General features: G+C 42.9%; 1 protein-coding gene across 3 annotated transcripts in view; it reads right to left on the minus strand.

Moving 5' to 3' along the window:
- Window positions 1–258: 258 nt before the first annotated feature.
- The window catches only part of LOC115101919 (neural cell adhesion molecule L1-like), a 76076-nt gene continuing 48370 nt past the window's right edge, over window positions 259–27964 (minus strand). For all 3 annotated transcript variants that reach the window (XM_065005518.1, XM_065005516.1, XM_065005517.1), the window contains 21 exons: window positions 27217–27331; window positions 26871–27055; window positions 26033–26164; window positions 25658–25801; window positions 25422–25533; window positions 25058–25218; window positions 24600–24759; window positions 24022–24146; window positions 23457–23558; window positions 21222–21419; window positions 13360–13430; window positions 12919–13144; window positions 12225–12340; window positions 11712–11931; window positions 11243–11365; window positions 10574–10750; window positions 10163–10276; window positions 8655–8804; window positions 7750–7881; window positions 3729–3801; window positions 259–2972 (listed from right to left, as the gene is read on the minus strand). In XM_065005518.1, the coding sequence (XP_064861590.1) occupies window positions 2699–2972; window positions 3729–3801; window positions 7750–7881; window positions 8655–8804; window positions 10163–10276; window positions 10574–10750; window positions 11243–11365; window positions 11712–11931; window positions 12225–12340; window positions 12919–13144; window positions 13360–13430; window positions 21222–21419; window positions 23457–23558; window positions 24022–24146; window positions 24600–24759; window positions 25058–25218; window positions 25422–25533; window positions 25658–25801; window positions 26033–26164; window positions 26871–27055; window positions 27217–27331 (3110 nt within the window). In that variant the 3' untranslated portion in view covers window positions 259–2698. The remainder of the gene's footprint in view (window positions 2973–3728; window positions 3802–7749; window positions 7882–8654; window positions 8805–10162; window positions 10277–10573; window positions 10751–11242; window positions 11366–11711; window positions 11932–12224; window positions 12341–12918; window positions 13145–13359; window positions 13431–21221; window positions 21420–23456; window positions 23559–24021; window positions 24147–24599; window positions 24760–25057; window positions 25219–25421; window positions 25534–25657; window positions 25802–26032; window positions 26165–26870; window positions 27056–27216; window positions 27332–27964) is intronic.

Below are 27964 nucleotides of genomic sequence, written 5' to 3' on the forward strand. Positions count from 1 at the left end.
AATCTATACGTTAGATGCAAAAAGCAACCAATCTACACATTTGCCTTTCATCCCAACCTGCCAATCAGGTAATCCTGTTTTGGATTGACAGCGTGCATTGTTCAGGGCATGAAAGGAATATTGAACGTGTGTGTGTGTGTGTGTGTGTGTATTTCACTCCCTGCTAACTGTAAATATGTAGAAATACTGCTTCCTACCACACATTACAGTGTGCAATAGTATTATGTTATACTATGACATGAAGAGGTATGGGAAAGATAACGTTTAACAGCGGACATAGTTTAATACACCGTAGAAAGAGACACAGATAGAACAAATACAGAAAGCTAGTACACAAAGAGGTCTACACATAAATTACATTATCATACCAATAATGACATCACACTTGTGGTGAAAAGGCGAGAGTAAAGTAGAATAGACTACAGTAAGCATGTAATCTGGTGCTCTGTATAGAGGGCCAGTAGGCACTGGAACTCATAATGAACATGTACATACATACTGTATCTATAATACTGTATATGGCTAGATAGATAGATGTAATGCACAAAAATACACCGATTTGCTTAATGCTATACAGCATTTTCACCCAATTCATTTACTATGAAAACCTGGCTAGGGTAAAATTATGATTATCTTGATTTATGTAGAAATATGTAGAAAACAAATCTAAATATGAATCACCTCATATATGCAAATGATCTATAAAACAATATATTCTTTTTTTTTTTTTAAATGAGAAAATACAAAGCAAAACAATGTTGACTTTTTGTATTCAAAAAGTTAGTAGAAAAATAAATTAATCATAAAAAAATTGTTGCCAACTGTCAAAGACATAAAAAAGTGGATGTAGAGATTGAAATCATGGCAAATAATATAAAAAGGTGAACGTAATAAACATCTGTAAGACTTGCCATTTGTAACCCACATTAGCTTGCGCTGTCTGTATCCTCCCGCAAGCCTCTGTCTGTCAATCATTCCCTTCCCATGTATCCACATCTTCCCTTCATGTCTGTGTACCATCATACCTGAAATTACATTGGCTTCTCTTCCTAGCATCGTTTTTTCATAATTCGTTCTCTCCCAGTCCAATATGTCACAATGATTTGATAGAGGGTGAGAGAGAAAGAGTGGGGGAGTCACGAGGTATGAAGGTCTGTCACTCAGGTATGTTGTAAACTACATAGAGAAAGACGGGTCACGGGACATCTTTAGGCTGAGGTGGGTCTGTCTGTCTGTCTGTCTGTCTGTCTGTCTGTCTGTCACGTCAGTCTTATCAAAAGGACACTCCTTTGGTCAAATAGTCCAGTCTGTCAGATGGAGAGATAACATTAGGGGTGAGTGGGGTAAGTTGAGCCAAAGGGGTAAGTCGAGCCGCCTTTGTTTCTAGGAAACCACACACAAAATGTATCATTTGACCAAATATTTAGGAAGAGGTCACAATTTCTGTGTAGGATCTGTCTGTGAAGGATGAAAGCACATGGAAAAAGTGGTAAGCAAGTTAGGTCCCCAAAAATTATTTTCACCAAGTCAAATTAATTTATTGTGTTTGAGGTTCCGTCTAAACCAAAGTAGATAATTTAAAGATGGTTTTATACATAATTTGGGGTCTCTATAAGATTCAATATGAGGTCCTAAACCTAGCATGAAAGTGCATCCTTGTTGCTATATGGGCTAATATTATCAAAATGTTTGCCTTGGGGTAAGTTGAGCCAATGGCCATGGAGTAAGATGAGCCATGGTTGAAACAATGGCAAGTTGAGCAAGTGTTTTCTTCCCAGGCATAATGCTACGCCGATGTTAAAAGTGTTAAAAAATAGTACAAAGTGTTTGTTAGGTGTTAAGCCTGTGTTAAAATATGCTTAAGTGGGCTAAATCAGGGTCACACAGAGTGTCTCTTGTGAGCACCAACCTACATTGAAACAAAGTATACACCTCACACACATGGTTCTGAGCTTACAAAAAAGAAGACACCTGTACCATGTCAGATATACTGTGGAGCTGAAATCTATTCCATTTTGAGTTGTTTTGTCGCAGAAACTGAAATTATGCGAACTATTCAAATTTTTGCAAACAGGAAATGGCGGAGCAATTTCTGCATAGTGCATCTGTTAAATGACTAAAAGACAAAAAAAGCTATTGTGGTTGTGTGGAATTGGGTTTGGGAAATACATTTAAAAAAGGTAGTGGTAATATTTCAGTACAGAAATTTGTAAGCAGCTTAATTTACTCCGTCCCGTAGCTCAACATATCCCATACCCAGGGTAAACTGTGGCAAGAGACCACTTCTTTTTGGATAAGCTGTTTTCAAAAGTGTCATGTTTATTCATTTGGATTATTTCCAGGGAGACACACCCTGAAATATATGTAGATGTTAGAAAGAATGCTATAGTTCCAATGACTGGGTGATTGTGAATGTAAAACATGGCTCAACTTACCCCACTCTCCCCTATTGAACAACAGATGTATCTAAATGGTCAGTAGTATATTGATCATATAGTCAAGTGAGCTTATCGATGGAAATGTCAGTCGAGTAGATAAACCCATGTATTATAGATAGCTAGAAGGGTGTTGGCTGTGGACATGTTTGTATCATTGACATGTTATAGTTGACATGTTGTTGACAGATATGTTTTGGTCTGACAGACAGTCCTGTTGCCTTAGTAACCTTAAATCTAAAATGGCGGCCTTTTACTTTTGTCTAATCTAAGATGGCCGCCGAGTTAGGCAGGCCGTTGTTGGTGGGTGTTGGGGTGGTGGCGGTGGGGTTGAGGGGGGAGCTGTCCTGCAGTGTACCCGGGTCCGGGGTGGCTTCGCTGGGCCGGCTGTACTGGCTGACCAGGGAATCCTCCATGTTCACCTCGGTGACAGCACTGCTGCCGTTGTTGTAGCCATCCAGGTTGTCCTCACTGGTACACAGCTTGCTCTCGTCACACAGAGACGGCTGGCTGGCTGTCCGCTTCTCCTCGTTATCGCTATAGGATGGATGGAAAGAGAGATGGAGAGAGGGAAGGGGAGAGAGAAAGAGAAGGGGTAGGGAGGGAGAAGCAGAAAGATAGAGAGCGAGAGAGAAAGATGGGTGAAGAAAAGACAGAGATAGAGGAGGTGGTAGGTAGAGGGAGAGATTGTCACTATCTGTGGATGGTTGACATACCAAGGTCCTGTATTGTATCACGTTGCCACAGGAGGGATATTGGGTAGGGATATTGGGCAAAAGGAGAGGAGAAATAGGCGAGCCTCTATAAGAAACATTCACTATTTCAAATAAGTAGCAGAGGCTGCATGCACAGTAGAGCACCTTACAGCATACCTTTCTAGAGATCTGGCAAAGCAGGGGCAAGCATTAGGGGAAAGAGGGTCGGCATAATGAACACAAGAGGTTGGGATAAAAACATACTATTATCTTTTCAATCAGGGAATCCAAGGGATCACGTTGACTTCGGCATGACACTTAACACATGCAATTTTGGAGGATAATGACTTGCATTGGGTTTAAGCTTTTGGTGACAGCAACCAGGTAAACAAAGCCAAAACATGGATCGCTGTCTTACCTTTTCCAAAGTCTGCTTACAGAGTGAGGAAACCAATATGTCATTTTGTAACTTGGTTGAACCATCCTTTTTTAACTAATATGAAATGATTAAATGATCAGCAGGCTTGAGTTAGTAAAGATATATTAATAAGTGATCAATGTGTAACAATCCATATGTAATCTGATTAGACAGGCCAACCTGTACTCTCCGAACGTTTCATCCTTCATAGGGCGCGCCTCAGAGTCTACCTGACCCTCCTCCTTATCTTTGACTGAGAGAGAGAACGAGAGAGAGAGAGAGAGAGAGAGAGAGGATTGGATAACAGTATCTGTTCATTAATCAGTAGAAGCTCCTCTCTAAGCTAGTAGCTGGCTAAGGGGTTTTGGTAATGACAGATACTGGCTAGGCACTAGCACTCAGGAGGATATGTGTTGTGGTTTTGTAGAGCTACCTGGTCTGCCGCGTGTATTTTGTTCGACTGCTACTGTACACGTGAACTTCTAAGCCTATTCTTGATGATATTGGGCTGGTTGCTGATAGGGGAAACTTGCTGAACGATCAGCTATTTACAGAAAAATAAGTCCTCGATGTTTTGCTAGCAATAGACAGGAAATCCACAGGGGCCGACAGATCGGGTCCCGGTTTGGTGAAGTGTGCAGCGCCCATTATGGTTGGCTCAATAACCCTTTCGTTTCTTTTTATACACTTATCAGGAAATATTCCAAATGTGTGGATATCAGCTCTTGTGCTGCCACTCCATTAGGACAAGATAGTAGCGATCTTCAGGGCTTCCTTGTCGCGCTACGATCCCTGAAATCCTTGCTAAATCTTTTATCTGAGAAATGTATTTTGAATGTAAACCAATCAGGCCTGGGCATAGCAGTATTACAGCAACCACTTTAGTTGTCAATGCTTGTGGCTCAGTTGGTAGAGCATGGCACTTGCAACGCCAGGGTTGTGGGTTTGATTCCCACGGGGGACCAGCACAAACAAATGTGAAAATGTATGCACTGTAAGTCACTCTGGATTAGAGTGTCTGCTAAATGACTAAAATGTTTTTAAAAAATGCTTTGTTTGTGGACCTGTCAACATTTCTTGAAGTGCATAAATGAACACTATTTATATAAACACCATTGGTCAAGCTGTAAAAATGGAACTTCATCTATATGCGGATGATACTATCGTGTATGCTGTTGCCCCTGTCAGGGAAAATGAAGTTGTCTGAAGAAATAGCACTGAATTCCACACAGCATCTCCTCTACCTCTATCTTGGTTCGTGCAGGTGACTGTGACCTCCTCCTCAGACCAATCGCTAGTACACCCGGGAACATTGTCCCGGGAACCAAAAGGGATATCTCAGTTTCAAGGTCTCAGCTTGGAGAGAAGAAGCCTTGTGATGTATTGGTCGATCACATACAGGAACCAAACGTTAAGGATGAATTAATTATGAATAAGCTAAATCATGCAAATATAAATTGTCTGTGTAAGCAGTATATAAGAGAACTAACGGGACTGCCCCGGCGGAGCTCCCAACCGACATGTACTTTGGTGCATTAAGTTTGCTGGAATCGCTCCAGCTTGCTGGTAACAAAGATGGATTCATTTAAGCTTGACTTTGAGTCCCTTGTGGTCATTTCCACTACAATTGGGTTTCACAGTGAACTAGGTGATTGATTCTGCCTGCGGAGCTTTTCAGGGAGGGTCTGCGAGGAAAACCGGTGGCGCATTTTATAAAGCGTCTGACCAAAAGCGTCCCGTCTGACCAAAAGACACGAGGACCTGCTCAGATCAGACCCTTACTGCGAGCTGCCCAGGAGGAGACACATCATCCGTTAACAATTGAGGGACATGTCAACTGATTTCATTTAAGTCAATTTAAATTAATTTGTATAAAAATAATAATTAATAATAAAACTAAACAAAAATAAAATTATGTCTATGTGGTCTGGGACCACTGTAGCCTGGGACTACTAGAAAGGTACCATGGTCTCTGGGAGACTAGAGTCTGGGGACGACTGAGTGAGGGTAGAGAAGCCCCACCGACAGCTGTCTACAGGCATTTCTGGGAATTGTCTATTTGGTCTGGGACTTTGAGTCCCTTGTGCTAATTTCCATGACACCCCAATTGTTGATCTGGCTGTGTCAAAACTAAAGTCATATTTTATAGCTATGCAGGAATCCCTTGTTTTAAAACTTGAGGTTAAAACGGGCAAACTCTCGTAAGAATGTTTCAAATGAACTAAATGTTCACTCATTAGATGGTTCTCCAATCAAATGTGTTCCCGCATATTAAGTTGAAGTCAGTAGTTTACATACACCTTAGCCAAATACATTTAAACTCAGTTTTTCACAATTCCTGACATTTAATCCTAGTAATAATTACCTGTCTTAGATCAGTTAGGATCACCACTTTATTTTAAGAATGTGAAATGTCAGAATAATAGTAGAGAGAATGATTTATTTCAGCTTTTATTCCTTTCATCACATCCCCAGTGAGTCAGAAGTTTAAATACACTCAATTTGGTAGATTTTCCTTTAAATTGTTTAACTTCAGTCAAACGTTTCAGGTAGCCTTCCACAAGCTTCCCAAAATAAGTTGGGTGAATTGTGGCCCATTCTTCCTGACAGAGCTGGTGTAACGGAGTCAGGTTCGTAGGCCTCCTTGCTCACAGTGCTGCAGAGATGGTTGTCCTTCCGGAAGGTTGTCTCATCTACAAAGAGGAACTAGAGCTCTGTCACAGTGATCATCGGGTTCTTGGTCACCTCCCTGACCAAGGCCCTTCTCCCGCAATTGCTCAGTTTGGCTGGGCGGCTAGCTCTTGGAAGAGTCTTGGTGGTTTCAAACTTCAGCCATTTATTAAGAATGATGGAGGCCACTGTGTTCTTGGGGACCTGCAATGCTGCAGAAATGTTTTGGTACCCTTCCCCAGATCTGTGCCTCGACACAATCCTGTCTCGGAGCTCTACAGACAATTCCTTCGACTTCATGGCTTGGGCTTTGCTCTGACATGCACTGTCAACTGTGGGACCTTATATAGACAGGGGTGTGCCTTTCAAAATCATGTCCAATCAATTGAAATTAACACAGGTGGACTTCAATCAAGTTGTAGAAACATTTTAAGGATGATCAATGGAAACAGGATGCACCTGAGCTCAATTTCAAGTCTCATAGCAAAGGTTCAGCATACTTAAATCTAGCTCCCAGTATGCAATTCCTATGGCTTCCACTGGGTGTCAGCACTCAATGTTCAAGGTTTCAGGCTTGTTTCTTCCAAAACAGGTAAGAATAATGAGTTTTACTACAGGGACACAGTCTTGGAAATGTGTGTATGCGCGCACGATGAAGAGAAGATGCATCTGCTAATATCGTTTTCCTATTGAACATACTTCTTCTTTCCGTATAGCTTGATTACATTTTAGGGTATCTGAGTAGTCAATAGAAACGTATTTTGACTTGCTTTAACAAAGTTTAGCGGTAGATTGTTTTGGGATTCCTTTCTCTGCATGTTGAACGAGTCGATTACTCAAGTCGATGGCGCCAACTAAACTGACATTTTGGGATATAAAGATGGATTTTATCTAACAAAATGACACTACATGTTATAGCTGGGACCCTTTGGATGACAAATCAGAGGAAGATTGTCAAAAACTAAGTGAATATTTCATTGCTATTTGTGAATTTATGAAACCTGTGCCGGTGGAAAAATATTTTTATGTGGGGCGCTGTCCTCAAGCAATCGCATGGCATGCTTTCGCTGTAATGGCTACTGTAAATCGGACAGTGCCGTTAGATTAACGGGAATTTAAGCTTTCAACTGATTTAAGCTTTCAACTGTAGGTATGTACCTACATGTTAATATCAATATTATTTATGATCATTTATTTGAAATGCGCGCCCTCCAGTTTCACCGGAAGTTGTCCCGCTAGCCCTAAGACGTTTTTAAGAGGATTTATGTAAATAAGGTATGTTTTTAACATTTTTTTTATAAATATTTTTTTTATAAATAAAATCTGTTTTCACTTTGTCATTGTGGGGTATTGTGTGTAGATTGATGAGGAAAAACATTTATTGAATAAAATTTAGAATAAGACTAACATATTTTTTTGGGGGAAAAGTCAAGGGGTCTGAATACTTTCCGAATGCACTGTATGTGGTTTGTTAGATCTGACGTCGTTTGTCTGGTACTTGTCTGGTGCATGTTGCTATATTTAGAGCTACCTGAATACTTTCCCCCCTTGCTCCTCTTGATGAAGCAGAGGATGAGCAGTACCAGCAGCAACAGCACGATGGCGCTCACGAGCCCAATGAACCAGCCCTGAGTAGCAAAGCCTGTCTGCACATCCACCACTCCTACAGAGAGAGAAAAGAGAGAGATAAAAGAGAGAAAAGAGAGAGAGAGAAAAGAGCGAGCGAGAGAGAGAAAAGAGAGAGCGAGAGAGCAGGGAGGGAGGGATCGGAGAGAGAGGGATGGGGGATGAAAGAAAGGATGAAAGGAAGAGAAGAGATTAAGAAGAGAGAGAGTGGATCTGGAGCTTACACACGGGGGCTCAGTCGACACACACACACACACACACACACACACACACACACACACACACACACACACACAACCTAACAGACATTACACTAGAGATGTAGGCAATACAGTCCAATGCCCCAAACAAATACCACTAACGGGGCATTTCATTTAGCAGCTGAAAGCTTTGCCATTTAGTCTCCTTCATCTAAGACACGTAAACAAAAAAGCACTTCACACCGATAGAGCTGCAGCAGTGGGCCCAGAGGAGGGTGTGTGTGTGTCAGGGGAGGCTGGTGGGGGGAGCTATAGGAGGACGGCCTCATAGTAATGGCTGAAATGGAATACATGGAACGGTATCAAACACATCAAACATTTGAAAACCACGTTTGACTCCGTTCCATTTATTCCATCCCAGCCAATACAATGAACCCGTCCTTCTATAGCTCCTCCCATCAGCTCCCTCTGGTGGGCCTGCCTGTGTCATTGTGTGTGTGTTTTCTTACTACCTGCACCATCGGTTCTGATCTCAGAAGGTGTTGTTGTTGAAAGTGAATCATGTGTGCGGTGTGTATCTAGGTGTGTGTGTGTGCTACTCTAGGTCTACCTGCTCCCTCTGTCCTGATCTCAGTCTCCCAGAAGGTGTTGTTGCTGAAGGTAAATCTGAGCCGGTACTGTGATCCTGGGGTTAGACCCTTCAGCTGGTAGAATGACTGGGACGAGTTCAGCTTCTCAGACTGCTTCCACTTTCCACCGCCTGGAGAGAAAATAAACCCTTTATTTGTTTACTCTATTCCTTCTATGTATTTATTCAGTAAAAAAATGAGAGGGTGGTTGACACATGTAAATAGACTAAATATATACACCACCTTTCAAAGGTTCTGAGGTTTTTGAAAGAAAAGCACCTTTTTTTGTCCATTAAAATAACATCAAAATGATCAGAAATACAGTGTTAATGTTGTAAATGACTATTATAGCTGGAAACGGCCCATTATCAGCAACCATCACTCCTGTGTTCCAATGGCACGTTGTGTTAGCTAAATTAAGTTTATAATTTTAAAAGGCTAATTGGTCATTAGAAAACCCTTTTGCAATTATGTTAGCACAGCTGAAAACTGTTGCCCTGATTAAAGAAGCAATAAAACTGTCCGCCTTTAGACTAGTTGAGTATCTGGAGCATCAGCATTTGTGGGTTCGATTACAGCCTCAAAATAGCCAGAAACAAATAACTTTCTTTTGAAACTCATCAGTCTATTCTTGTTCTGAGAAATGAAGGCTATTACATGTGAGAAATTGCCAAGAAACTGAAGATCTAGTGTACTACTCCCTTCACAGACCAGAGCAAACTGGCTCTATCCAGAATAGAAAGAGGAGTGGGAGGTCCCGGTGCACTACTGAGCAAGAGGACAAGTACATTAGTATCTAGTTTGAGAAACAGACGCCTCATAAGTCCTCAACTGGCAGCTTCATTAAATAGTACCCGCAAAACACCAGTCTCAACGTCAACAGTGAAGAGGCGACTCGGGATGCTGGCCTTCTTGACAGAGTTCCTCTTTCCAGTGTGTGTGTTCTTTTGCCCATCTGAATCTTTTCTTTTTATTGGCCAGTCTGAGATGTGGCTTTTTCTTTGCAACTCTGCCTAGAAGGCCAGCATCCCAGAGTCGCCTCTTCACTGTTGACGTTGAGACTGGTGTTTTGCGGGTACTATTTAATGAAGCTGCCAGTTGAGGACTTGTGAGGAGGGAGAACAGGCTCATTGCAATGGCTGAAATGGAATACATGGAACGGTATCAAACACATCAAACATATGGAAACCACGTTTGACTCCGTTCCATTTATTCCATTCCAGCCATTACAATGAACCCATCCTCCTATAGTTTCTCAAACTAAATACTCTAATGTCCTTGTCCTCTTGCTCAGTTGTGCACCAGGGCCTCCCACTCCTCTTTATATTCTGGTTTGGGGTCAAATTTCTAAGTGACCCCAAACTTTTGAACGGCAGTGTATATATATATATATATTTTTTTTTTTATGGCTTACAGACAGGGGAGTGAAAGAAATGACAAATGTGTTTGGTTTTCCCACAGGCATACTGTTGGTCGGCTGGTAGCTTACTGTTCTTGTTGAGGTACTGGACCTGGAAGCCCACACTCCTGTGTCTCTGGCCTGGCACCCAGCTCAGGTTAACAGACTTCTCACCTACAGACAAGCTGATGTTGGACGGAGGAGCTGGAAAGGGTTGAGAATGAGTAATTACATTCCCTCTTACCCTCCTTCACAATCTCAAACGATCAGTCTTGCACCAACAATTGGAGCCGCATCCTGTTAGTGTTAACCAACTCGGTGTAATAATATTTATTAACCCCCTAATGCTCCACCATGTAACTACATTGTGATAAGCACACCAGTGAACAGAATGTTTTAATGTCTGTTTTTGTGTGATGTTGAAGCCGATGACAAAATTCCACATCGCATGGACAATAAAGAAGAAAAATTGATCTAATTCTAATCCTCCTGCAGTTCTACCTCCGTCCAGCGTGGTGGCGCCCTCCCTTGTAATGGGCTCTCCGTCCCCGGCCGAGGTGCGGCCCCTCAGGTAGAAGCGGTAACGGCTCTTGGGGTCCAGCTGCTTCAGGGTCAGTTTGGTCAGCGTGTGGTCGTCTATGGTCTCCACCTGCACCGGGCTGTCATCACTCTCCACGACTACAAAAAAAAAAGAGATAGAGGAACAGTCAACCAATCACGGTCCATCAATTATGTTACAGGTCTGTCTCTGATGTAGAGTCGCATGCGGTCTCCGAGCCGGGAAATTGTATGTCGGCGGAGAGACTACCTTGGACTTAACCTACAACATTTGAAGTTTGCCTCGGAATTAGACCAATGGATGTTGATTTAGCACTGACGCTCTGAGTCTGAAGTATGGACGGCAAACGATTGATTGATTGATTGATAGATTGATTGATTGATAGTATTACCACTAGCCATCTCCGGTAGAGACCGGTGGTAAATCAACAACATGTCAGTGTCACCGACGTTCAGTGAGAAGATGGCTACGGACTCACCGAGATGCATTAGTGTCTTTTACAAGGCAGAGAAGCATGTATAATGAAGGTGCTAGACGGAGGTATAGGTGACCATGGACGACAAAGGTGGAAAGATATACAGAACGAGGGAGAGGTAAAGAAAGACACCCACTCTGTTGATACTGCAGCAGGTATCCTTTGAGAACCCCGTTGGGTTGAGCAGGGGGGGTCCAGTGAAGGGTCATCTCTGTCTCTGCAGGGCTTTCCAGGTGGAGAGACATGGGGGGGCCAGGAGCTGACGGGGACACAGGCGCGCTTGATTATATACGCTTCCACTGCAGCGCAAACTACCTCGATCTGTCTCCATTACTCACGCATCAAAGGCCATTCTTTTATTTAGTTTAAGTATCTCTTTTTGTGATCTTTTCACCCCCCCAATGTAATGGCACTGTGCTTTATCTGACCTTTTCTATGTCATCTATCCATTCTTTCCCATCTCCCTCCCTCATCTCTCCTGCTCCATTTACCTCTCGCTCAAAATGCCACCCTCCCCTCCTCTCACTCCACCACTTCCCTTCCACCTCCCCCTCCTTTCCTTCACCCCACCCACTCTCTATCTCCCTCTCCCTTCTTTCTCTCACCTCCCTCGTCGGTACTGAAGGACAGGGGGGGGTCGGAGGGGGGCCCCTCTCCCTTGCTGTTGAACACAGTGACTGTGAGGGCATAGTGGGAGTAGGGTCTAAGGCCCCCCAGGACCCTCTTCTCCTCATTGGCCCCTGTCTCCACCACCATGCTGCTCTCCGGCTCTCTGGCCCTCCGACCCCGGTGGTGGCCCCTGGAGCCGAACCTTGTCAGGTGGATCTGGTGGATAGAAGGAGTTATAATGGGTTAATAATGCCCTATGTAGCTTTATGTAGCTATAATGTCATGTTCATGATGTGTAATGTTTGCGGCCCCGGTTAGTGGCACCTAGAGCCAAACCTCGTCAGGAAGATCCCGGAGGGAAGAGGTTATAATGGGTTATAAGGCTCTATGTAACCATAATGTAATGTTTATCTGACACACATAGTAGGGAAGAGGACACAGGTGATAATGAGAAAACGTAACTACTGAGTGCCAGAGTTGGGCACAAACAATGAATGACCTGCAAGTACCTTGTATCCCAGTAGGTGTCCTCTGACAGTATCTCTGTCCACTGCTGCCCATGTTACCCTGATGGCTGTGCTGTTGAGCAGCACAACACCCACATCCATAGGAGCCTCCAGGGGGACTGCAGGGAGGGAGGGAGGGAGGGAGGGAGGGAAGAGAGACATTATCTTGCTCAGCATCATAATCACTTGAATGATTATTATTCTACTGTTTACCAGTAGGCCTAAACACAATAGACTAATTGATAGTCATTAGAGGGAGATAAAGAGGAGAGCGAGAACAAGAGAGAGAACGAGAGCAGGAACGAGAGGAAAAGAGGACAGAGAGAGGCTTGGTTAGATATTACACTGTGAGTGTAATGTTTACGGTTCATTTTTATTGTTTATTTCACTTTTGTATATTATCTACTTCACTTGCTTTGGCAATGTTAACATATGTTCCCCGTGCCAGTAACGCCCCTTGAATTGAATTGAGAGAGCGAGAGAAAGAGAGAGTAGGGGATAGAGGGAGAGGGAGAGAGAAAGACAGAGACGAGAAAGAGAACAGAGAAAGAGGCAGAGACAGAAAGAGAGAAGATAAAGAGATATAGAGTCTGTGAGAGTCAGAGAGAGTGATAAAGAAAGAAAGATAGAGAGGGGAGAGTGAGAGAAAGAAAGAGAGATCATTAAAGAAAGACAGAATTCTAAAACAACATCTCACCATTCTCTCCGGAGTAGCCAATGACAGGGTCTGGCTCAGGTCCTTCCCCTTTCTGATTGACAGCCTGTACTTTGATCTCGAAGGCTGAGAAGTTGCCCACTTCAGTAACAATGTACGGTGGCTCAGTGGTGACATTAGAGTGCCAGGTGGGGCCGTCACCTACTACCCTCCTCCAGAACACCTTGTACTGGAACTCCGGTCCGTTGAACACACGCCTGTCCATTTCCTGTGACAGAGTGACAGACCGGGACAGGAGCCAATCAGAATGTGAGTACACACAATCCCCTTATGGGATGAACTTCAGGTACACAAGTTTAGCCTACCATTTTCTGCCTTTTCAACGTTTTTCTCCCATTCTTTTTTAATGAACACATTTTCCAGTTTTGGTGGAACATTCATGTAGAAGGTGACAGAACAGTCGAACATAAGAAAGAGTCTTACCTCCCATGTGATGACCAGGGTGTCTGGGTCTGTAGACTCACTCCTCACATCCTCAGGGTTGTTGTCTGGAGCTGTGGAGTGGGGAAAGGGGTGGAATCCCAAATCAGATATGCAGAGTTGGGTAGGTTACTTTCTAAATGTCATCACAGTTACTAGTTACCTGTCCAAAATTGTAATCAGTAACTTAATTTTTGGATTACCCCAAATCGGATTACTTTCAGTTACTTTTGAATTGCTTTCCCCTTAAGAGGCATTAGAAGAAGACAAAAAAAGGATCCATCAAACGCATTTGGTGTGTCATCATAGAGGTCTCTGTCTTGCGGTCAGACTCGCTCAGGTGGAACAAACATAAAACGTGTGTCTTTTTTCAATTCTGAATTGAATGTCATTGAGAAAACAGAAAGCTGCCATAATGTATTTTTTTGCAAGCATCCTTTCTGAATTTAAAAGTAATCCATGAAGTAATCATCTAGTTTTTCAAAAGTATCTGTAATCCGATTACAATATTTTTGCTGGTAACGTAACCGATTACTGTTAGTGTTTTGTAATCAGATTACATGCAAATCAGTTACTCCCTGACACTGCAGATAGAGAATGTTTTGCTGTTTAATCCATGTTAGGAAGGACTGTAGGTCTACAAGCAGATAATAATACAGTATATTCACTATTAGTCCAGGTTATAAAATCCCCAAAAAGACCATATTGTTCACTTTGATATTCAAATTGGCATACTTGTAAAAAAAATAATAAAAAAATGCAGTTTCATCAAAGCCTAAGGTCGGGCTTTGAGCCCCGTAGAGGTCAATTGTGAAAATGCATTTATCTGCATTTCGTTTGGTTCATGGCTTCTCCTGAGTTGGATCTATGTGGCCCCAAAATAGCTTAAAATATATGTATTGGTTTGGGGAAATAATTTAAAATCAGCAACCAAAACCATATGGAATTTTGTTTTTTCCTTTATGATCGCAACAATGATGAGAAACCTTAAGAAATCGCAGTCAACTTTTGATTTTTTTTAAAAATTAAGTGTTCCCTGAAGTCTACTGATTACAATGATACATCCTGTGATGTTATTTACTGTGTCACTTTTAAGAAACATGACAGGGAACCATTGCACCGCATTTGGCAATTTACCCGTCTTACATCAGGTGGGAGGGGTGACAGTATCTGAGCTGTGTCCTTAAAAACATGCACCGATGTGCATATTTCAGGCAGCACAAATGGGGATATTTTAAGACCAGAGGTAACACAGTTGGTCATGGCATGGATTTTGAGAATGGAAACGCAGCCTATCCGGCCAATGGCGCACAGTGCCCATGTACTTTTTTGTGCCCGTGAAGCTCATATTTAGAAATATAAAAAAACAAATGCATTTTGCTTCATTTGCTTAAAAACCAAGCATAGCTTCCCAGTGCATTCGGCAATGCACCTTGCCCAATGTATTGGCCAAGTAGCCGAGCCGATCCATAAAGGGTTTTGCTCGTGAAACCTCCTTGAATTAAATCTGAATCACCAAAGCTTTATTAAAAGGTCACGTTTGGGAGCAGCAGAACAATGAGAGGACATTGTCATTGCGAGTCATTCCATGTCATTTCAGCAAGCCCTTGACACCCACTAAGATTGTTCTGAAATCATTTCTATAGTTAGAATCCGATAAGGTAAGCACTCCGACAACTTTATTTTGTTGATCAATTATTTGATCTGAGAAATGTGCTAATTGATTGCACCCAAAATTGCTATTTTAATTCACAGGATTTAGACAATAAATTTAGTACCCAACATCCAATTTGGACCAAAATTCTTCCTAACAATGAGTAAGACATGAAAACACAAAACAAATGGTCAAAATCTACCAACGGACCCCCGACACCCCATGCCAATCCCAGCGAAGCTGCAAGAAACCCCATTGTAATCGTTGGTTCCACAGCAGTGAGCGAGCTCCCTTCACCTACTCCAAGAGCTTTGGAGAGTTGTAGGGCTTCCCAGCCTCAGTGCTTCTCTGCGGAGTGAGGACACAGTCTGGGCATGTTGTCAGGAGGACCTCAGCAACCGGGATGGGTATCACTGAGTTCCATGTGTTATTGTCATGTAGAGACAAGTTAGAGATGATCCTGAAGCATGTTCCCCTGAAGTCATGGAACTGGGTGACGTCAAGGGAGTTGTTCTGGGTACTAACAGGCACAAGAGACCTATCCATGCACTGTGTGATAACATCAGCATTAACTCCCAGGAAGGACAGTCTGAACTCTCAGCAATAGACACCCAGAATCTGATTGAGGCTGCGCTGCTCCAATGATCTCAGGAGTTCCTCAGAGGCCCAGGACAACAGTGACACACACCTCCAGCATCATATCTCAACATGTCTCACCATGTCTCAATATGTCCCCCTTTATCTTGGTACAGAAAGTCCTTCTCACTGCCTGTTGATGTTTCGATGGTGTCAAGTCTAGTTCCCGTCTTTTGTACACTCTGATGTTGGTTCTCCTGTGACTATGACAACCATAGGTCAGAACATTTGTGTTGTCTGGGTCTCACAACCGTGGCTACATCCAAACACGGCAACGTTTGGGAATCAATCAGAGCTGCGTTATGACACTATAACAGACTAAGGGTTGTTATTGAACCCACATGGGTAGTGTTTACTGTGAACGTGATCTCTGCAAACGTCGGGAAATTACTTTAAAAAGCTCATTGTCACCTGTCTAATGTGATGCGAGAATGATGCCGACATGAAAAAGACTAGAAGACGTGACCCGGGTAAGAGTGTGTCATACTCTAATCTAGGAATGGGAAAACTGAGATGCTGGATTAGAGACTTCTCATGTCTCTCTCTTCAGTGTCTCTTCTGCTCAGAAGTGTGTGTGTAAAAGAAAACACACAAAAAACATTTTTCAAACAGCTTGGAAGATGAAAGTATTTTGCTAGATGACAGCAGGAAAGGGAACGGCAAAATTGGGAATGTATTTAGTAGGAAGATGTGGTCCATAGATGTGGCGTGTGATCCTGGTTCCACTGACTGCATGCTTCTGACTGCTAAAACACCCAAACTCCATTGAATAGCTTTGGTTCAGAGTTAGTTGGGAGCTAGTTTCCTAAACAGTGGTGATGGGCATTCCGGCTCTTTTCAGTGAGTCGGCTCGTTCGGCTCAGCTCACCAAAAAGAGGCGGCTCTTTTGGCTCCCAAACGGCTCTTAAAATGTTTTTTTTTTTTTTTCAAGTCAAACAGTTTGCGATAGTTTGACTATGATTGGTATTAAAACAATTCTAATTAAATTATTAAATTAAATCATACTCTACCTTCACCACAATGTATTTAAAAATGCATTGGTTTGTTATGACAAAGAATGCTATTAAACATTTGCATTTAAAGTATAACTTCAATGTATATAACCAAAGGGCATATAAATCTAACCATTCAAAATGAATACAAGCTGAACAGCATAATAGAATATTGCAACATATCAAAGAAAAATAAATAACATTTTGCAAAACTGCAGCATCCCACAAATTGAAATAAATTTAAAAAAGAAGGATGCTATTACACATGTGCATTTAAAGTATAACTTGTTTAATGTATATAAACAAAGTGCATATAAATGTAACAATTCAAAATGAATATAATCTGAACAACATAATAATAGAATATTGCACCATATCAAAGAAAAATGTATAACAATGTGCAAAACTGCGGGCATCCCACTTAAAACATTAAACTGGTCCCTCTTTTCTCTCTCTTCTTTATTGCCATGTTATAACCAGCAGCACACAGCAATGCTGACTATGTTTTGCTTTTATGAGAGATTTGCATTCAGAAATACAAGCTGCCTCACTTTCGAGGGGCTGATGCAGTTTCTTCACTCAGTAATTATTTGTCCCCTTTTCGAGAAGATCCTCTCAGAGGGAACGGATGTGGCCACTATGCAGAGTCTCCCTGTCATGACTTTAGTAAGCCGTGGGTAGACAGAGGCCTTGTTCTTCCACCAGCTCAGAGGATCTGCAGATCTTTGGAGGAGGGGCTCCTTCAAATAGGATCGGACCTCCGTTATGGCATCTGCTGAGGGATTCCTTCGTGCTGCATCCCCAGTTGTTCTCGTCAAACAGCATCCGTTTGTGGCACTACTGCTGGTGCTTCTGCTCCATCTGATTCCTCTTCTTCCTGTTGCCCCGATGCCTGAGCCAGCTGACTGCTGGGGCTGTCCCTCCCTCTGCTGCGGAGGTTATTCTTTGAAGACCCTCATCAATCGCTTTGGCATCACTGAAGGCTAACTTCTTAAACCTGGGGTCAAGTGCAGCGGTTTCTGATAGCACGTGATTATATCCCATTCTGTGGATCCTTCTGTACATTGATGAACATAGGGTGTCCATCAACTCTGTCACATGTCCTGTGGTTACATTTGCTTCTCTCTGGCTGTGATTGGCTGCAGACCCTTCCACAGGAGTATCATTTTTGAGGCTGTCACATAGCTGGAAAGAGAGAACAGTAACTTATTAGTTCAGGTTCATGTTTTGTCTACTGATACTACATTCTCATCTACTGCTCATATACATATATAATACTGGATGAAATAATGATGCAGTAATAACTGCTTACTGTACCTCTCTCCACTGATCTCCACAGTGACCTGCTCAAAGGGTTCCAGGACTCTGCACACCTCCCATTCCTCTTGGGTCAGAGCATCAACAGGTGCATTGACAATGGCCAGGGTAGAGATGATGGCATCCTTTGACTCAAGAAACCGCTTCAACTTGTAAAATGTTGAATTCCACCTTGTACTGCAGTCTTGTTTAGACCTCAGCTCAGGCATCCCCATCTGGCGTTGTGTAGACTTTCGTTTTTCAGCACCTACTGTGCTCCTGTGGAAGTATTCCACAGCTGCTTTCACTTTGTCCACATTGGGCTTCTTCACCTTCAGAGCATCTCTTACAGTCAGGTTGATTGTGTGGGCAAGACATGGATGATGGGTCCATTTTAAAATGTTCATGGCTTTGGTTATGTTAGCTGCGTTGTCGCTAACACAACTGACCACTATTCCATCTACTTGCCATTCTCTGTCCACTCTCAACAGTTCCTCTGCCAAGTTCTCTGAGGTGTGTCTGTCGCTGAACTCAAAGCAGTCCAGAAGATAGCTAGACACCGAAAAATCTTCAATGAAGTGACATGTAACCGACATGTAAGAAGTGGTTACCCCTGATGTCCAGCAGTCAGTGGTAAGGCAAACTGCAGTAGCTTTCTGGACTCTTTCCCGCAATGAAGCCTGTGTGCTCTCGTACAGTTGTAGAATAAGTGATTTTGAAAGGGTTTTCCTGCTTGGAATTGTGTAAATTGGATTTAGACTATTGCTAAAATTTCTTAAACCTCTGTCCTCCACGATCGAAAATGGCTGGAAATCAGTGGCAATCATTTTAGCCAATGCAATATCAATTTGGCCTTGTTTTGCTACAGACATAGACTTTGACATAAACTGGTCCATAGAAGACTGCGTTGCTGTGGGTTGCGGAGTAGGCCTACTTGACTGAGTGGATACATCACGTGTGGAGGTGCTGGCTGCACCACTATCACTATAGCAGGCCCACTAGTTCCTCGAAGCTCTGCTACAGCTATCTTCACAGTTGGGTGCACAGTTCGCAGATGCCGGTGTAGGTTGTGCGTAGAACCGGCTTAATATGAGATTTTGTTTTGGCAGATTCTACACTAACATTGTCTACATTATTAAAATGCATCCAAGTGCTTCCGACTCATTTTCTAGCTGTTGTTTTCATAGCTGTCCTTCCTCTCTCTACTCGGCTGCTAAGTGTGTGACTTTGAGTGAGTTGGCTCAGCACCCCTTACGCATCTTTGGTTCATTGGTTGACACTGCGTGTCTGATTGACAGGAACAACAGGTGAGGCTGTTAGTCTGAGCAGACAGTCAGAACGAATGTGTGCGCTTGAGCATTTAGGCCTATAGTATTTTATTTATTTGTTTCATTCTTTTGAATTAGTTCATTCTAATCATTTAAATCTGTTGATTATTCACATCTTCATTTAAAAAAAAATATGTTTATAAATAGATTCGGCTCTTCTGATATGCAAGCCGGCTCCCAACGTTCACCTACAAGAGCCGGCTCTTAGAGCCCTTCGCTAATAAACAGCCGCGTTAGAGCTAGTTTCACTATATACTGTACAGTGGGTTCCGAAATTATTGATAAAGATGAGCAAAAATGACTGTATAAAATAAATCATGCAAATACTGAGCTGTATTGTACGCTAAAAAAAAAGGGGAAATTATATTTTTTTATACTAATACAATTGATCGGAGAAGAGATTTTGTTTCACAAGTAATACATTTTTCTCCTCAAAATGGTAAAGGGTCAAAATGATTGACATCCCTATATTCAATTCCTTTTAATACCTCACCTTGCAAAGATATCCTTTGTCTGCACTGGACTGCCCTCTTCAACTCAAAACCCTACGTTTTCATGATTCTGTATAGAGGTATGGTTCCTCTATACAGAGGTATGGTTCACCTATTTCTTCTATAAGATCCTCACACAATGTGTTCTCTAACTCATAAGACATTTTTTAGAAAAAGGCTCAGTGCCATTATCCTGGCAAGGTGAGATATTGAAAACATGGGTGTCAATCATTTTGACCCCTACCTATGAGATGAAAAAAAAAAATTACTTGTTAAACAAAATCTCTTTCTCTGAGCAATTGTATTAGTAAAAAGCTATAAAAATGTTTAGGATACAATATAGCTCAGTATTTGAATGATTCATTTTATACAGTAAGTTTCACTCATCTTTAGAAAAGGTGTCAATCATTCCAGACCTCACTGTATATGGGAGATTAGGGCCATTGGAACATATCTCCATTGATAGATTTTGGCAGTGAAATTGCAAGCAAACCTATTTTTTTTTTTAATGTCATTTTTCTTTCTTTCTTATTACTCTTCTGCCGTTGTCGCAATATCTCAATGCCCGATTGGTAAAAATGTTTTCTACTTTGGTAATATCAAAGTATATCAACACTGTTACTCAGATACCAAAAACAGCACGGATTGGCCCATAGGTGGCGCTATAATGAGCATTCAAAATCTAAGGCTCAGCCCCGTCGCCCCATTTTTATGTACAACCACGAACCTTGGTATATCAGTGTTTCTCATCATAAGGAACATTTTTAGAGTAGAACAGGGGAATCTCTGTCGGATTGACCCTCTCTCCCTGTAAATTAACTCATTACTTTTCTTTTATAACTTTGTTGGCTTGCTACTAATATGAAGGGGCTCTGCCTAGTGTGAACACCTTTACCCGTTGATTTAGAGATTTAATAAAAAGCTTATTGAGCAATAATCTCTTTATCACATGCGTATATGTTGTGACATAGTGATACAACTTTTTATTGGTGTAGAAATATATCCTGATTCGTCTACCATCTGGTTTATAAAACAATATTTAAGTTTCGTGTGAAAAAGGTCACTTTGGAAACACCACTGAAAATATATATATTTTTTTACTGTGATTTTTGATGTTTTTTTCCTCATTGTTGCGATCGTAAAGGTAAAATCAAAGAACATGTGGTTTTGGCTGTGGATTAAATGAGTTCCCCAAACCAATATATACATTTTAAGCTTTTTTGGGGGCCATGTTGACCCAACACAGGAGAAGCCATGACCCAAAACTAAAATAGCATTCTCACCATTGACATATCTACATGTCGACCTGAGGCATTGATAAAATGGCACTACATCAGGTTATGTTCATGTGTCCCAATTTGAATGCTTCTATACCAAGGTAAAGGACTATACAGTGGGTGCATATAGCCTAGGTACTAGCGGATGTAAAGACGCGCACACACAAACACACTTGATAGGTGTGTCTAACCTTGAGGTGGCGTGCTGTGAAGGTCAGAAGGCGTGCTGGGATCACTCTTCCCGATGTCGTTGACGGAGATGACCCGGAAACGGTAGGACACATAGGGCTGCAGGGCAAGGTTCACACTCTCTTCGGTTCCACTAACACGTTTCAGCTCCTCCCAACCCCACTCGTTAGAAACATGATCCTTAAACTCCACCCGAAACTCTGGCGAAAAGGATGGGGGGAGAGAGAGAGAGCATCAGCCATCAGTGTCAATGCCACTAAGCAGAAGATATGAAGTAATATGTGACAACGGAGAAATCACAGTCCGTGTAACGAGATAGCAAGTTTTCATATACTCAGGAGAGATGCAATAATATAACATGATACGATTTGGGGTTGGTAATTCGAAACGCAAAGCCTCAAAGTGATCTGGTTATCAAAGGCAGGCAAGGCAGTGTCCATTCTGTCCCCAGACCCGGACAGCTGTGGTCATCTACACTGCAAACAACATTAGAAACAGGACCTCACTCTCCCATGGGGAGATACATGGTATGATGGCGATGGGTTTATAGTTAAAAGCCTCACAGTGGTCTAGTATCAATTGGACCTGGGTTCAAATAGTAAAGTTTGAATACTTTTAGCATTTGATTGAGCTTGCCTGGAGTGACAGATAGGCGGGGTTCACAGTTTGCATTGGCTACAGTGTGCCAGGCCAGCGCAATCAAGAGTTTGGAAGAAAATAATCCTAATTGAACCCAGATCTAGTGTCAGTGTCAGTTGTGTATTTGTATCTTGTATTTATTATGGATCCCCATTAGCTGCTGCCAAGGCCCTAATGCCCCTACTCCACCACTACCACATATATACAGTACAACATCCATGTGTGTGTGTGTGTGTGTGTATATAGTGCGTATGCTATCCCGTGTGTGTGTGTGTGTGTGTGTGTGTGTGTGTATGTATATAGTGCGTATGCTATCGCGCGTGTGTGTGTGTGTGTGTGTGTGTGTGTGTGTGTGTATATATAGTGCGTATGCTATCGCGTGTGTGTGTGTGTGTGTGTGTGTGTATATAGTGCGTATGCTATCGCGTGTGTGTGTGTGTGTGTGTGTGTGTGTGTGTGTGTGTATGCATTTGTCTGTGCCTATGTTTGTGTTGCTTCACAATCCCCGCTGTTTGTGGTTTTTTATCTGTTTGTTTTACTGCTGGCATGAGTTACTTGATGTGGAATAGAGTTCCATGTAGTCATGGCTCTATTTAGTACTGTGCACCTTCTGTAGTCTGTTCTGGAGTTGGGGACCGTGAAGAGACCTCTTGAGGCATGTCTTGTGGGATATGCATGGGTGTCCGAGCTGTGTGCCAGTAGTTTAGACAGACAGCTCTGTGCGTTCAACATGTCAATACCTCTCATAAATAAAAGTAGTGATGAAGTCAATCTCTCCTCCACTTTGAGCCAGGAGAGATTGACATGCATATTATTAATATTAGCTCTCTGTGTACATCCAAGGGCCAGCCATGCTGCCCTGTTCTGAACCAATTGCAATTTTCCTAAGTCCTTTTTTTGTGGCACCTGACCACATGACTGAACAGTAGTCCAGGTGCGACAAAACTAGGGCCTGTAGGAACTGCCTTGTTGACAGTGCTGTCAAGATAAGCAGTATCTTATCATGGACATACTTCTCCCCATCTTAGCAACTGTTGTATGTTTTTACCATCACAGTTCACAATCCAGGGTTACGCCAAGCAGTTTAGTCACCTCAACTTGCTCAATTTCCACATTATTTATTACAAGATTTAGTTGAGGTTCAAGTGAATGATTTGTACCAAATACAATGCTTTTAGTTTTAGAAATATTTAGGACTAACTTATTCCTTGCCACCCACACCAACTCTTTGTTAAGTTTTGCAGTCACTTCAGTCGCTGTAGTTGCTAACATGTATAGTATTGTGTCATCGACATTCATACTGTAGACACTCTGGCTTTCCTCAAAGCCCATGGTAATTCATTAGTAAAGATTGAAAAAAAGTAAATGGGCCTAGACAGCTGCCTTGGGGAATTCCTGATTCTACCTGGATTATGTTGGAGAGGCTTCCATTAAAAAACACCATCTGTGTTCTGTTAGACAGGTAACTCTTTATCCACAACATAGCAGGGGTTGTAAAAGCCAAAACACATACGTTTTGCCAGCAGCAGTCTATAATCGATAATGTCAAAGGCCGCACTGAAGTTGGCTGTTGTGTTAATTCGGTATCATGTCTGTACCTATGACAGGGCTGTTGTGGTCATCTCCAGCGGTCCAGCTGAGAGTCACTCCACGGTCTTTAGGGTCAGAGACCTGGAGCTGGGTGGGAGGATCTGGACGGTCTGGAGAGGGGGGATGGGGGAGAAATCAATTTAGGGTTAACAGTTCAGCACGAGTTGAGGCATACAGCACAGTATCAACTTAACATTACATATTGAAAGAAAGAAACAAACGCTGTGGAAACAATATACCACACGGTGTTATGGTTATCATATTTTCATATTTCCAAACCAACTGTAGTGGAAAATGTTTCTGAACTTACTAGAGCATACTGTAAGTTATACTTAGAGTACAGTGTGTACTGTACACAACATCAAAGTATTACTGCATAGTACAACACAACAGAGGTTTACCCCAATACCAAACATTTTGACATTCACATGGGACATTTCCATACCAACTATATTGGAAAATGTATTTAAAAAACACAGCATTAATGCATCACTGCACAATAGTACAGTACAGAAGCACTGGCAGCATCATACCACGTATGAAATATGACATTGAAATGGGACATTTCCATACCGACTAGCGTGATGGATCCGCTGGCCTCAGCCATATCCAGGGTAGTGATGACCTCACAGGTGTAAACCCCCTCGTCCTCGGTCTGCACGTTGGCCACGATCAGGTCGGGGCCCTCAAACGTGTACCTGGATATCGGGATTGTCATTGTCAATATTGTCATCGCCGTCTTCATTATTATCGTCGCGTCGTCAGACGTATACCTTCACCGTAAATAATAATACCGTAAAGAGCCGTACAGGTGCCGTACAGGTGCCGTACAGGTGCCGGCACACACAGCTGTGTTTTCATGAAATTTGTGTACTTTTTTTTTTTTTTTACTATTAAAAATCCTATTTTCCCTAACCCCTAACCCTTAAACTAACCCCAAAACCCTAGACCTTAAGTTTCAAATAGCATTTGAACAAAACATCCAGACTTTTCAAAAAAGTTATTGTTTTCCTACCTTGTCAGGGCATTAAGGTGAAATGGTAGGACATTGGGGTCCTTACAATTTAGGAAAAACAAGTGCACGCACGCACACACGGAGACAGACACACACCCGCACGGCCTTCTTAGTACCAGACTAAACATGTCCTTACTTGTCCTCAGCGTACGACTGCATTAGTTTCTGTCCACTCCTCCTCCATTGGATGTGTGGGGGGGTCAGTTTGGAGTCCACCTGAGCCAGGCAGGTAAATATGACCGTCTTCCCAGGCCTAACACGCAGGTCCCCGGGAGGAGACAGGATCACTGTCCTGTCTGAGAGAGAGAGAGAGAGAGAGAGAGAGAGAGAGAGAGAGAGAGAGAGAGAGAGAGAGAGAGAGAGAGAGAGAGAGAGAGAGAGAGAGAGAGAGAGAGAGGGTAAGATGACATGATTAGATACAGGGTTAGAGGGAGCGAGCGAGAGAGAGAGAGAATTAGTGTGATTGAATGAGTCAGCATGAGTCTATACTGTATGTGTTCATTTATGTATACGTGTGTGTGTGTGTGTGTGTGTGTGTGTGTGTGTGTGTGTGTGTGTGTGTGTGTCCCTGTGTGTGATTCATGGCCTACTCACTCAGCACCTCCAGCTCAGCGTTGATTGACATGTTGGTGTTGCTGATGGAGCAGGTGTACAGGCCCTCGTCGTCATGGGAGATGTTGGTGATCTGGAGGCTTCCATTGGTCAACAGGTTAACCCTGGGGTCAGCCAGTAGAGACGCGCCATTGTCCACCTCCCTGGATAGGAAATACACAGAGGTACATAGAGATGACTATACAGAAAACACAGCCAGAGAGGATGGAAAAACCAAGAGCCAGAACTGTGACGCCCGTTAAAACAGACCAAGGTAGGATTTTGTTCCTTGTTGGAAGATTTCTTTAAATCTAATTAAATAAGCTAGTTTCGTAGAAGAATAGAAACTAATACAGGCGTGTCTCACCATGTAACTTTAGGTCTGGGAGACCCAAAGGTCTGACAGTGTAGACCAGCCTTCTGTCCCTCTGTGACAGTGTATGTCTGTCCGTCCGCACTCAGGATCTGAGGCGGCAGCTCTGGAGCAGGATAGCAGGGAACGGGTTAATCAATGCGACCTACTTGTTGTTAACAAATACACCCCACACACACACACACACACACACACACACACACACACACACACACAGAGCACCTCCTCACCGATGACAAAGATGTAGGTATTGACTAGGATGGTTCCGTGTTTGTTGTGGGCCTGACACTGGTAGACTGCTGTATCAGTGAAGACCACATCTCTCAGAATCAGAGCTCCATCTCTCACAGTACGCCTGGGGTCCAGGTCTATACCTGAACACACACAGCAAGTCAGCAAGACATTCTACCGAAGCACAATACTGACTGCCATATTACATACGAAAACTCCAGAGTTGGCAATAGCCAAAAGACAGGGAATTCAAACGAGCAACCCAACCCTAAATTTGCCCTATGTAGATCAGGAACAACAGCAGGTGTACTACGATGAGTTTGCAGTAAAACCTTGTAGTGTGTGTGTAATAGTGTGCGTGTGTGATTCCTGACCTGTGATGGGATTTCCATTCATGCTCCAGGCGACAGCAGGCGAGGGAATGCCATCGGCCTTACAGTCCAGTTTCACTGTCTCTCCTGGGGCATAAAGCTGGCTCACGGGCTCCTTGGTCCAGTACGGAGCAGCTATGACAAAACACACAATACAACAACAGTATTATACACACCACAGTACTAGAAACAACAGCACACCACACAACAGTATACACATTACATGATACAGAATGCAATGCTAAAGCATATGATAGTATTAAACAGATTAATATAGCATCAACACCCAATAGTATTACAAAAAAACACATTAACAACAAGATAGAACACACACACACACAGAAAACACAGAACACATAGAATACCGAGAACACATAGAATACACAGAACACATAGAATACACATACCACATAGAATACACAGAAAACACAGAACACATAGAATACACAGAACACACAGAATACACAGAACACATAACACATAGAATACACAGAACACATAGAATACCCATACCACATAGAATACACATATACTACACAGAACACATAGAACACATAGAGCCCATAGAATACACAAAACACACAGAATACATAGAATACACATACCACATAGAATACACAGAAAACACAGAACACATAGAATACACAGAACACAGAATACACGGAACACATAGAATACACAGAACACACAGAATATACACAGAACACATAGAATATATACAGAACACACAGAACATACACAGAATATGCACAGAACACACAGAATATACAGAATATACACAGAACACACACAGAACTTAAACAACCTCAGCGTGAGTGTTTAGATAGCATATGTTCTGTACCTTCGACGCTGACTGTGTAGATGTGTGTGACCGTGCCCTGTGAGTTGTTGGCTGAACACTGGTATTCTCCCCCGTCGCTCTCTGAGATGTTACTGAAGCGTAGCAGGCGGTCAGACAGATCTCGGAGTGTACGAGACTCAGACAGCTGACCGTCCTTCCTCACCCACTGGACTGTAGGGGTAGGGCTGGAGGGGGAGAGAGAGAGAGGAGGGGCGGGCGAGGAAGAGGCAAGATGGGTCAAGAAGAGAAACGTCAAACAGGCTCACATTGATTGATAGATGTAAGATAATATATGCGTGTATACACACACACACACAAATAAAGACAGAGAGAGAGTTAGATTTACAGGCCCTGGACGATGCACTCCAGCTCCAGGCTCTGGCCCCGGAGGGTGTGGTAAGTGCTGTGGGCCCCTGAGGGCCTCATCATCTGGGGTCTTCGGTTCCGCACCACTGAGTTAGCTGGAGGTAGAGGGAGAGAGAGAGAGAGAGAGAGAGAGAGAGAGAGAGAGAGAGAGAGGAGAGGGAGGGAGAGAGAGAGAGGAGGTAGAGGGAGAGCGACAGAGGGAGGGAGAGGGATGGCGGGATGGGAGAGGGAGGGAGGCAGAGAAAACAGACAGGTTCATACATATGTATTAGTAATTGCAAGGTTGCCGAGAGCAGTGCAAAGGTGCTGATACAGCAGTCACAGCACACACAGACAGACACTCACACTGCGTTTAACACACAAACTGAACTCTACCACTGGTGGGTTCAGGTGGCGATCAGAGCCCTTAGCAACATATTTCCCCTGACAACCACCCACCCACCCACCCCACACACACACACACACACACACACACACACACACACACACACATCAGAGGAAGTATGTTACCATAATAAGCCTTCCCCATCTTTGACCTCTCTCACAGATGCTAAGCGCTCTGCCCCCAGCCTGTTAATAACAGTGCGTGTAGGACAGTTGTAACCCAGCATGCGTAGAGCATCTAATTACCAGTGTGTTATGCAGATTACAGAGCCCCCCTGGCTGTGGGACTCCCTCCGGTCCTGACCATGTCTGGTCAGTAGCCACACTACTGTAGAGGCAACACT

This window comes from Oncorhynchus nerka, linkage group LG20, assembly GCF_034236695.1.
Source record: "Oncorhynchus nerka isolate Pitt River linkage group LG20, Oner_Uvic_2.0, whole genome shotgun sequence".
Classification (NCBI taxonomy): Eukaryota; Metazoa; Chordata; class Actinopteri; order Salmoniformes; family Salmonidae; genus Oncorhynchus; species Oncorhynchus nerka.